Source organism: Adiantum capillus-veneris, chromosome 17 (genome assembly GCF_014529385.1).
Source record: "Adiantum capillus-veneris isolate H3 chromosome 17, ASM1452938v2, whole genome shotgun sequence".
Lineage (NCBI taxonomy): Eukaryota > Viridiplantae > Streptophyta > Polypodiopsida > Polypodiales > Pteridaceae > Adiantum > Adiantum capillus-veneris.
This window is the reverse complement of record NC_140947.1, coordinates 114,813,034-114,825,699: the sequence shown is the minus strand read 5'-3', so window position 1 is coordinate 114,825,699 and position 12,666 is coordinate 114,813,034. Positions and strand designations below refer to the sequence as shown.

At 41.8% G+C, this 12,666-nt stretch overlaps 2 protein-coding genes across 3 annotated transcripts in view; one reads left to right on the top strand and one right to left on the bottom strand.

Annotated features, from left to right (window-relative positions):
* The window catches only part of LOC147437921 (endoglucanase 25-like), a 32,191-nt gene extending 28,716 nt beyond the window's left edge, over positions 1-3,475 (top strand). Inside the window, exons 3-6 of one of the 2 annotated variants that reach the window (XM_086487324.1) lie at positions 868-1,341; positions 1,477-1,603; positions 1,793-1,968; positions 2,285-3,475. In XM_086487324.1, coding sequence (XP_086343450.1) covers positions 868-1,341; positions 1,477-1,603; positions 1,793-1,968; positions 2,285-2,662 — 1,155 coding nt within the window. In that variant the 3' untranslated portion in view covers positions 2,663-3,475. The remainder of the gene's footprint in view (positions 1-867; positions 1,342-1,476; positions 1,604-1,792; positions 1,969-2,284) is intronic. The other variant, XM_086487323.1, reaches the window with a different exon arrangement.
* A 2,675-nt stretch (positions 3,476-6,150) lies between these two features.
* Positions 6,151-12,312, bottom strand: LOC147437920 (pentatricopeptide repeat-containing protein At3g09040, mitochondrial-like). The gene has a single exon (XM_086487322.1). The coding sequence runs from the start codon at positions 12,007-12,009 to the stop codon at positions 7,660-7,662; it is 4,350 nt and encodes a 1,449-aa protein (XP_086343448.1). The 5' UTR covers positions 12,010-12,312; the 3' UTR covers positions 6,151-7,659.
* Positions 12,313-12,666: the final 354 nt, after the last annotated feature.

The window sequence follows — 12,666 nt, the reverse complement described above, 5'->3', positions numbered from 1 at the left end:
CACTACATATGCCACTGCACTGTGTATTATGAGATACGAGGGCGCTTCCATTGCTTATTCTGGGAGGGTTTTGGACCCCTAGATAGAGTCATGAGGTATCAGGATCAGAGATGCCTTGGCTTATATCTACTTGAGCTACACCGACATAGAGATAGTTTGTTGAGGAGACATGGAGCACGACAATCGCAGAGACAGATCACAGACTTCTTTGGATCGAGGGAGCCAAGAGACCAACCACCAGCACAGGGTTGTACCCGCATTCATACGAGAGGCACCCTCATTGACAGGGCGACTGAGCTCGGGAGATCGAGACGACCACGACCGAGACACAGGAGCACACTCCATCGACGGAGACTCCAACAGAGGATCAGAGGCATTCTAGTACGACACCCAGATTGTCATTGAGGGCCTATTCTACATTTTCACATTTCACATTTCACACTTCATTTTCAGTTTTCATTTTTACTTTCAGTACTTTTTGTACTTGTACTTCGGACATTGTATTAGATTCACCACTTTGTATCTGATGGTCTCATAGGTCATTTTGGCCTTTTGAAGACGTTAATATATGATTTCATTTCATTTCTCTCTCTCTCTCTCTCTGTGTGTGTGTGTGTGTGTGTGTGTGTGTGTGTGTGTGTGTGTGTGTGTGAAAAGAGCAGAAGAAAAGGCAAACGTGTAGAGAAAAAACCTGTAGGGCCGCCATATGAACTTGTGTACTTCGAAGGTGTCTCTCTATCTCTTCCCCCCCCCCCCCCCCCCCCCCCCCCCCCCACACACACACACACACAATGCACATCATTCTCAGACGTGTGCACGTTTGACTAGGACAAGCTTGTTTTATGGCCAGTTGATGTTGCTTCACAGGTTGGAGAAGGTACTGTACGCACATTATCGTCTGTCGAGAATGACGGCTCTTGTTGGCAGAGACCAGAAGATATGAAGTATCCTAGAGTGGTGGCTAAATGCACATCTGCACCAGAGCTTGCAGCTGAGACAGCAGCGGCATTGGCTGCAGCCTCTATCATATTCAAAGCCGACGAACACTATGCTACCAGCTTACTACAAGGAGCTGAAAATATCTTTGCATTTGCAACAAACCTTCAGAAAAGGGCAAACTATACTGAAAGTGGTGCTCCTGATGCTGCCTCTTTCTATCCATCTTCGGGCTATTACGACGAGCATGTCTGGGCTGCCGTATGGCTCTTTTTTGCGACTGGTAATTGGAGCTACTTCAACTATGCCATTGATGAGAATCTTATGAATTCAGCACAAGCGGCATACAATACTGGAAATGCATATGGAGTATTTGATTGGGATAACAAGTTATTGGGTGCTCAAGTAAGAAGGCACAACCTTCTACTTTTGTTGCTAGTTCAATCTTCTATCTGTGATAAATGAGGTTAATAGAAGTAGTGATTATGTGATTGGTAATATATGGCAACCGAGACATTATTTGTGTGGCTTTAATGACAGTTATTATTAACACGGCTCCTCATTTTGTTGGACCCTGGTATGCCTGCATTAAGCACCCTTCACGAGAACGTAAACTCGGCAATGTGTCTATATCTACCCAATCTTCGGAAATTGCAAATGACAAAAGGTATACCGGATTGTGTACCTATTTGTACCTATCCCTCTCTCACAGATCAAATGTGCTTCCATATGCACACATTGAAAATTCTGTGAATCTGGATTTATGTTGGAGGTGATGTATATAAGTCTCACATATGCACCTCATATTAGCTGTGTCCACAATAACTAAGTTTTCTATTGTCTACTGATCATGCAGGAGGGTTGGTTATGCTCAAGGGTGTCAATGCGACAGCTCCTCTTCATGATGCAGTAACAGCCGCTTTTTTGTCCAAATTATACGCAGACTATATGAAAGCTGCAGACATTCCAGGATGGGATTGTGGGGATGCATTTCATTCATATGACGCGGTTACAGATTTTTCCCTATCACAGGCATGAACATGGAGAGGATTATTATCAATTTTCACCCCAATTGTTATGAACAGGCAGTGTTGTCTTAACAAATTAATTAGTGTGAATAATGAATGTATGAATCATGAATGTCTGTTTGTCTGGGAGCTTCTGTAGATACCTAATTCAACACTCACTGCTTGGCATTGGTGATGTTAGTGAATCGCTTGAGTATTTATATAAGATATGAAGAATTCTAGAATGTTGATTGAAATGTAGCCACTTTACTCTTGAAATTTTACTGGAAGGTTTTCAAAGCGTAAGGAGATTCTTACTTACAAGCACTTTTGATCATTAGGTGGATTACATTCTTGGGGAGAATCCAGAAAAACTGAGCTACGTGGTCGGACATGGCTCGAGATACCCCAAGTATGTCTATCATAGGGCATCTTCAATACCATCAGATGGTATCTATTATGACTGCAAGGGGGGTTTCCTATGGAAGGATAGTTCATTGCCTAATCCCCACACACTTCAAGGCGCTCTTGTTGGGGGTCCAAAGGCGAACGACAGATACAAAGATCAACGTCTCAACAATGCGGAGCCCACTATAGCGAGCAATGCAGGGCTTGTGGCTGCTCTTGTCGCAGTCGCTAGAGACTCATTGGCATGGGACCCAATCGACTCCGACACCCTTTTCTCCTCTTTGCCTTCCCTTTCCCAGCCTCCTGCATAGACTGCCAAAATGTCAATTGTGTGGAGTTCTAGCATCTCTTCTGAATATTCTCTATAATCAATGCAAAGATAAAAGGATGGAGGTCCATCTTCATATAAAAGGAAATATGAACAAGTTAGCAGCCCATTTGTTCAAAGTTTTGCTATAGATGTCAGCATGGTTCTCCAATGATAAATAGTGTCCTTGTCCAATGACTGGATGACTCAATTTCCTTTCTCAAGCACTACAACAAAATGAAGAAGAGAGCACTAAAAGAAATTGAGAGAAGAAGAGAGGAATTTCTTATGTCGTCGGAATTTCGGACGAAGTTAGGAATCAACCGCTTATCTAAGCTGCAAAAAACAGTGGTATGGAGTGCACAAGTTCATAGATCTCTTTGAAGAGAGAGAGCTACCCCTTTGAGTATTTAACTGCCATAATATTCACAATGTTCAACAGCTCAATTGCTTGATGGTATGCCAATTCTATTGGTGGTATGGCATTTTCACTAATGGAAAATTCACCAAAAGACCCTTGAAAATTGTGGAGATTCCCTGAATACCCCTCAAAATGGAAAAAAAAAAAACTCAAAATACCCGCCTATTTTGCCAAAGAATTCCAAAATGCTCTTATTTTTCTAAACTTTTCAAAAATAACCCTTGTTAACGCCTCTCATACATCTCCAAAGTCAATTCTCTTTGCAACCCTTCTTAGGGAGATTGGTTCTCTCTCAATAAAAGATGATAGAGCTGGGACTTTAAATCTTGGGGAAAATTACCAAAATACTCTGAATTGTATGCATCCCAAAACTGAATGTTGTCAATAGAAACTCTAAAGACAGAAAGCAAAGTTACAAAGAGATTTCAAGGCAACGGTGCTTGGAGAGTGTAATGGGTTGGTACAACACTCTTCCCTTCTTGCAACTATGTTCTCCTGAACTTTACAAGCACAACAAATTACTGAGGCACCGCTAAAGCATACTATCATTTGGGTAACTTGTCAGTGTTAATTTGTTTACCATATCTCATTGGTGTTTTTGTGGCTTGAGTACCTTGTCAGTGTTAAGTCTACTTGAATAGTCATTAGTTTGCTACATGGTATCAGAGCTCCACTAATCCTATTATCCTACTCTTTGGCTCCTGTAATAATCTTCTAGCCCATCAACAATATAGAATTAGGAACCTTGCATCAGCTCTCTCCATCATTGATAAGCTTGATGATATGTTAAACTTCCATGTCTAGAAGCTGTAAATAGAGCTCTACAACAAATCAGTCCCTCTCTGGGACTATGTCACTCAAAGATCTACTGCCTGAGCAACCCAAAGAACTAGCACCTTGAGGCAAGATCAAGGCACATGAAGACACCTACACTCAAACGCAACATTGCTAAGACACACATGTGCCAGTTGGAAATTTTTCAAGAGACTTAGTGGCAAAGCTTCAGCAGGAGCAAGCTCTACGTGAGCAAAGCTCTAGCTCTTAAACGTTTTTCTTTGCAATAGCCATACAACACTGACACTCCAAAGCACTATAAAGAATACGAAGAAGAAGAAGCCTTATCCTTAATCCCAACAGACTCAACCTCAATGCAAATAAGCCCTGAAGAACACCCCAAAGCTTTTCCTGAATAGTCATCAGAATGGTGCATTCACAAGAAGATTTAGAAATTTTGTCATGTAGCAAAACAGTCTTTTTCAGTGTTTTTCATACAATGCATAACATCATGAGAGGCACCACATACCTAGCTAGGTACAATTAGGGGCAAGGGACCACCGGCCCTCCCACCGGGCCAGCGGTCCCCTGCCCCCAATCGTACCTAGCTAGGTATGCAGTGCCTTCCTCACAAAAGCTCATGATGTTGAGGTAAGTCACAATGTGGGAATTATTGTGAAAATTTGTCCAAAACTTCTTGTGATATATTGATGATAGCATTCAACTTGCCAAAGCTTCTGGAGCAAATTCTCTAATGCTCATAAGACTATCATCCCTAATGTCTATTATGTTCCATGGCTCGCCTTAATCTACTGGTAGAAACCTAGCAATCACAAGTATTTCATTGATGATACACCCTCCACCGTCACTTCACCAACTTGAAGTGCAAAATCAGCAAGATCCATTGCATCAATAGGCTCCCTAATGATAATGTGAGAGAGTATCCTTCTAATCTTTGTCGAGAAGTTGATTTGCCATCACAAAGTTAGTTATCACAGACCATCCACAACAAAAATGGCATCATAGGCCAAAAGAATTACACATTGATATAAGCTGCTTAGGCAATGCTACAACAAACTCAATCTTGCTCTTTCTTATGGGGAGGAACCACTTGCTATTTCTTTTCACATCCAAAATCAGTTCATCACTGCCACTACATTCAGTTTGCCATCATGAGTTTATTATCACAGACTATCCACAACAAAATAGCATCACAGGCCAAAAGAATCATACATCTAATTGGACTAGCAAGAGACACAGAGCATGCTCAATACAGTGGTAAAAGTGATGATCATCACAGGCCTCTACAAGCATACTGATTTCTTGTTCTAGTTCATTTCTGTAAAACTTTCTGGACCCTTTTTTGGTTACATCCTCAAGTGAGTTCAAGGTGCTATTCTGTCTTGGTAGCATTTTCCCTCCTCTCTTATGCCTCTTGAAGCCTCAATCACATCCTTATGTTTCTACATCGATTCTCTCCTCATCTCCATCTGTATCCTCATTTTCTTTTAAATTTAAGCAATCAAAACCTTCCATTGTCTCTCTTGCCTCTATGCTTAGCAAATGGCTCCTCATAACATCACAAAACAGCTCCCAAACTTCTTAGCTCTCATAATTTACATCATTGCGGTTCCTAGAAGCAAATTAGTAAGCAACAACACATTGCATTCACATACCCAAGGATATTCCACATGAGCGAATGAATTGAAGGCTGTTGATCTATGGTCAAATGGGAAGCATTACCTTGATCCATTATTTGGTGGACACATGTGCATGCACTCTTCGCTGTCGGTAATTAGTTAATGGCTTCCATTGATGATGCATGAGATTGAACATTCTTGTCATAAAGGAGAGGCTCTTCAGGCTAAATACATTGATTGAGATTAATCCAATAACTCAAGATTGTTAAAAAATAAGACATTTTGTCTCGTCAACCATCTGAACCTTTAATTGAATGCCGTTCAGGGTAGAGAAAAGGTATGGGGCTATTTCCCAAGCAAGTTCCACTATAAAATGTGTGTTATGTCATAAGTTCTTCTTTGTAATCAAGAGACTGGTCAACCATGAGACTAGGGTATTGGCTCTGGTGGGAAGACCAAAGTGGCATTCATCACTTTAACATAATGGAGATTACAGATTTATTACACACTTAATCAACACCTACACCAAGAGAGAGAGTAAACGTAAAGTAAAGCTTGATTATTGAAAGAAATGGTAGTACAAAAGTGTGGTACAAGTGCATAAGGATCGCACTCCAAATCAGTCCCAGAATGTAGAGTTGATACTAGAAGAGTGGGGGTTTAATTTGGGCTCTCATATACATCACCTATCCTCTAGTACACCTAAGACTAAGCACATGACTAACGCATTCCTCCAAGTGCATAAGGATCACACTCCAAATCAGTCCCAGAATGTAGAGTTGACCTTAGAAGAGTGGGGGCTTAATTTGGTCTCTCATATACATCACCTGTCCTCTAGTACACCTAAGACTAAGCACATGACTAACACATTCCATGATGATTGGGATCAAAGTAGACTAAAAGTGGTACACACCAAGAGGCATACAGCACAGGCTAAAGCTTACATAAGCTAACATCGGGTTCAGAAATGCAAACATGAGTACTGGATTGTCTTTTAGAGCATGTTGTTGGGACAAAAAACATCATCAAGATGATATCTAATGAATCAAGTAACGGGTTCGACATCATTTCCCCTAGAAGCTGGAGAAAATTGTAAGAGCAAAGAAGATGAAGTATGGTCTGAAACAATGTAGTTGTCAAAATCACCTGCAAGGAACTTTACATGATGCTTGCAACATCTTACAGCATTGCCATTGCAGCAAGAAAGAGCACCTTTGCTGACATTGGGACCATGTTGGGTGTTTTCAAAAAGATGATTTTCTTGGTCAGAATAGAATTTCTCAATAAACATGAATCTATTACCACCACACCTTTTCCTACACCTTCATGCTTAATGACCAATGTCTTCCTTTATGCCTCCGTGTTCTCCTTGTGCCTCGGCTTCCAATGAAGTTCCAATGTCTGTGTAAGATGCAATTCCACCCTTGTAAGCATGTACCAAGGAGACAGATATGAGCTCACAGAACGTATACGATACTTTGTTGCCTTTGTTCAATGGTGGGAGTACAAATGTAAGTCCTAATGAGGCATACGTGCTGCCTTGATCAGCGTTGAGCTCCCCTCGCAGAAGAAATTTTCCAGCCAAACTAGATTGTTGACCATGAGGAGTGCCAGCTTAAGTCCGGTAACCCTACTAGAAACACCGACACAACACCAGCAGCGTGTGCCCTTGCGGCAAGGAGTCCTCTGTACCAATACCACCACATCATCGACAACTTGCTACAACTGCAGCCTGGTGTGGGGGGTCTTTCCAGTACTTGTGTGAGGGTGCCGAAGAGAAGATGGCATACTTTGGGGCCGTTGCCAGACTTTATGTACACTGATATATATATGCTTGCCATCATTCGTCTGTCAGATATACAACACAATTACATAGGCTTCCTTTATCAAAGTCCGTATAATGAGCTATTGCCACAGTATTTACACAGCTGGAATATTCCCATCTATACACATGTAAAAGCAGTAAAAATTCAATTTCTGGTCCTCTGCACATATGTTTGGTCCAGCCGTGTTCTCTTCTTCAACAGCCTCTGACCCAACCTTGAAGTCAATAATGGACAGACTTCACTCTGCTGAGACCTTCAATGTGCTAATTGTAAAAGTACATACACAATCCTGGCGATATTCTTTAGTTATACAAAAGCAGTTATCAGAAATGCTCTTGTATCAAGCATATGCATCTGCACAGATGTTTGACATCAACACAAATGAGCCAGCCTCCAAAGTTGCTGCACGATCAAAGGCCTCTGAGCCAAGTTTGAAGTCACCCCACTTTTGGCAAGCACCTAGCATTGAGTCCCAGACAGCATTATCCACTACAGATTGCATGTCCTCTACTAAAAGCACGGCCTCATCCAGTTGGCCTGTCCGACCAACAAGATCAATCAAGGTGCTTTGATGTTTAATAGCTGGAGCCATTCCATACTCTCTGACCATGACCTCATAATATGCCTGCCCTTTCTCCATGAGGCCCCCGTGGCTGCAAACTGTAAGAACTATAAGAAATGTAATCTCATTGGGCGTAACACCATCCTCCCTCATTCTCTCAAAGATGTGAAACACAAGATCACTCTTGCCTTCACGTGCATACCCTGTGATAAGTGCATTCCAACCTGTAACATCTTCTTTTGGCATTGCATCAAATTCTTGTTGCGCATCACCCATGCTCCCACACTTACCATACATGTCTACTAAGGCAGAAGCTATTATAGCCTTAGATTCTTGGAGGTCAATAACTTTGCACACCTGAACATGCAATCTTCTTCCACGATCTAGCGCAAGCAAATTACCACAAGCTCGAAGACTGCTCACAAATGCGACACTATTTGGCAGAACACCTTGCTCTTGCATACAAGCATACAGCACAAGAACCCTTTCACTCTCTCCTTCATTAGCATTGGACATAAGCATCTCACCCCATAGGCGTGCATCTTGGATCGGAGAATTGTTGAATAGATCTTGAGCTTCTACCAGAAAACCGAACCGTGCATACACAACTACTAATGACTTGACCACAACCAAATCGTCTTCAAAACCCTCTTTCATAATTTCAATATGTGTTTTTTGAGCTAAATCAATATTATCTACTCTCTTGCAACCTGTTAAAATGGTAGCAAAACTGATTGCATCTGGAAAGACTTCTTCTTTATGCATTTCCTCAAGGAGGTTAAATGCTTCTGTGCACAGATCACAAATTACATAGCCTTTAATCAGAGCATTCCAAGAAGAAGTATCCCTTAAAAGGAGACTTTGATGTGCATGATGTGCTTCTTCTAGTAAGCCACACTCTGCATACATTTCTATCAATGAGTTTCCAGGAAACGAGTCTGCCTCAAGTCCAAGCTTGGTAGCATATAAGTGCAGCTCCTGGCCTCTCTTTACTGCATTCAAGCCACTGCAAGCTCCTAAACAAAATACAAGAGTTAAAACATTGAGTAACACTCCTTCTAACTGCATGTGCTCAGAGAAATCCAGCACCTTTTCTCTCAGTCCATGCTCGATGTGGCCTACCATAAGAGCATTCCATGAGATAACATCATGAACTAAAAGGCAATCAAAAACTTCTAAAGAGTCTAAAAACCAGCCACACTTTGAATACATGCTCACTAAGGTGGTTGAAACAAGAGGATCTTCTTCAAAACCTTTTTTAACAATAAGAAAGTGCAATTCCAATCCCTTCTCTATAACTCTCAAGTCTCCACAAGCTTTTAAACCGCAAATGAGCGCTGTTGCATCCAATGCCTCTTCTTCCAAAAGCAATCGGTCCAAGAAAGTTAATGCTTCGGAATGAAGTTCATTGTCCATATACCCAATAAGGAGTGCACTCCATGAGACTGGATTATGCATTATCATCTCATCAAATACATCCTGTGCTTCTACAACTGAGCCACACTTAGCATAGCAATCCACAAGAACACTTCCAACATACAGATCAATTTCGTATCCCTCTTTTAATATCTCGGCGTGCAAATGTTGGACTCTATCAACTTGTCTTGAACTGCCACATGCATTCAAGCTGCATGCATACATGACAGCATCTAGACACAGACCCTCTGATTGCATCGTTTCTAGCAGGTTAAGAGCTTCCTCATCAAACCCATAATCTACATAACCTGCCATCAAAGCAGTCCATGCAACTAAAGCTGGGGTGGACGTCCTGTCAAAAACAAACCTTGCTTCTGCAAGTGAGCCACATTTGGCATACATGTCTACTAGACTGCTGATGATACAAGGATCGGCATCAAAGCCTGCTCTAACTAGCTCTCCATGCAAATGCAAACCTTCATTCAGGGCACTCGATCTGCTACATGATCTCAGAGCCTCTATGTACGAGACGGCATTTGGAGCAACACCCTGCAATTGCATTTCACTCAGACACTTAATACCATGTTCTGCACAACCTTTGTCAGCATATCCTGTAATAAGTCCATTCCATGAGAATACATCCCTTACCAATAGCTTATCAAAGACTTTGTTAGCGTCTTCATGCAGGTTGCACTTAAGATAAAACAAGACAAGAGAATTACCAACCAGGGGATCCTCATCAAAGCCTCGTATTAGGACGTCACAATGTATAACCTGGCCTTCATCTGTGGCGCCTAAGTTACCACAGGCCTTCAAGCAGTAAGTGTAAGTCATATGATCTGCAACAACACCGTTGGTATGCATCTCCAGCAAACAATTTATTGCCTCTGTGTTCATCTCCTTCTCAATGTACCCTGTAATCAATACATTCCAAGAAGCTGCATCTTGCACCAGAGTTAAAATCTGTCGTGCGTCATAAAAAATACCACACTTTGCGTACATAGCAATCAAACTTATACCTATGTGAGAGTCCTCTTTAAACCCAGCCATGATGACTTGAGAATGTACTTCCTGGCCAGTTTGAAGAGCTTGTAGAATTCCACAAGCCCTTAAAACACTAACAAAGGCAATCTCATCAGGCGACAAACCTTCTAATTGCATTTGAGTAAAGCAACCCAATGCTTTTTCTGCAAGGTCATGCTCAATGTATCCTTTGATCAAGGCACTCCATGAAACTACATCACGATCCAGAAGATCATTGAACAAGTCCTCAGCTTCTGCGAGCAAGCTACAATTTATGTACATCTCAATTAGACTATTACATATGACAGCATTATCTTCAAAGCCATCCTGGATTATCCGTCCATGATTAAGGAAACCCCTATCTAAATCTTTACAAGCGCCACAAGCCCTTGCAATGCAAGCTAGCATAAAACTATTTAAAGTAACACTTTCCTCCATTTCGTTGAAGCAGTTAATTGCTTCCTCAGCCAACCCATAGTCTACATATCCAGTAATCAAAGCTGTCCATGAGATGGCATCTTGTGTGGGTAGCTTGTTAAACACTTGCCTTGCTTCTCCCAGTAGACCACAATCTGCATAAAAAGCTAGCAAACTGCTGCCAAGGATTGATTCTAAGCTACGTTTCACTATCTCGTCATGTATAGCCTGCCCTTTACCTATCAACCCTGCAGTTTGGCAAGCTTTTAAACCAAACATCCATGTTATACTGTTTGGAGATGTACCTTTACATTGCATCTCTTTCAATAAACTGCAAACCTCATTGCAAAGGCCATGCTCAGCAAATCCTGAAATCAATGCAGTCCATAAGATAACATCTTGAACAGGAAGCTGATCAAACACATCTCGGGCCTCTGTAAGGAGACCACCTTTGGCATACATGTCCACCAATGCACTACTGACATACATATTATTGTCTAATCCTTCTCTAACAACCCAATCATGTATTTCTAGACCCTGACTAACGGCTCGTAGTTTGGCACAAGATCTTAGAAGACAAACAAAGGTTCGCTCATTTGGATCTATCTCATCTGCTTGCAGTCTTTGAAATAGTTCAAATACATGCATGGCAAGATCACAGTCGGCATACCCCACCATTAATGCATTCCAGGAGACTATGTCGCGAGTTGGTAGCATATCAAACACACTCTGAGCATCTGCTAGCGAGCCATGTTTTGCATGCATGTCTATCAAAGCATTCGCTACAAATATGTCTGTCTCGTACCCCCCCTTGATAATTTCTGTGTGAACATAATGGCCGTGCCCTGCATATTCAAGCTTCGCACAAGCTTTCAGCAGGGCAAGGTACGTTTGTCCACTTGGCTGTATGCCGTCTGTCTGCATATGCTCATACAAATCAAAAGCTTCTTGTATTTCTTCACATTCAACGAGCCCTAGTATAAGGGACGTCCAAGCACGCTCACTTGGATAATCCAACTTGCAAAACACCTGTTGTGCTTGGAGCATGCTTCCACAATCTACATATGTGGGAATCAAGCAGTTTCCAATAGCTGCCTGAACCTCCAAACCCTGGCTGCAAATTTGAACATGTAGGCGGTGAGCATAGTTCAAGTCTTTGTTCTTTCTACAGGTTTGCAAAGTGCCCATGTACTCGTCGACCGATGGTAATGTGTCCATCATTATGAGAGGACCACATTGCCCTTCTATGACTGCCATCATGTGACAGCCCATGGGAACGCTTCAGATGCATGCATGTGAGCTTCTCAGAAATGCCCTTCGATTAATTGGGGACGAAGGGCAGCAGAAGCCACACCTTTTCTGCAAGATTGGAAAGCTGCTGGTGTGCGTTTGCACATGGTAATGGTTCTTCGAGAGTTTCCATTAGCACTAGTGCCGGCTTCAAGCGTTGCTCTGCTGGAGGCGCCCAAGCTAGCTGAAGCATAATTTTTTTATCTGAAGCCATACGTATCATTGCTGTCGATGCATGCTCCCGCTATCCCATTGCTTCCGGACTAGGAAAGAAGTGTGAACATCTTTCTGAGTTCGAATCCCAACTGTTTCAAACTTTATCCAAGCCTTAAAAGTAGTAGCCAATAAAAGGATACTACAACAAGGTTTGATGGATATCCAAGCCTTTAAAGTAGTAGCCAGTAAAAGGATACTACAACAAGGTTTGAATAAATCCCCATCGTATCTTTTCTATTATTTGCATAGTTGATGAGCTATCTTTTGGACATCATTTCTATTCAAAATCGTGGAATGTCATAGGAGTTTGGACTGAGAATATTTTATTTTCCTTAAATTGGCCCAAACATTTTGAGGGTCCCAAAACCAGGGCCCCTTCCCGCAACAAACTTTATCTAAACCTTACAAATAGTATGCTACAAG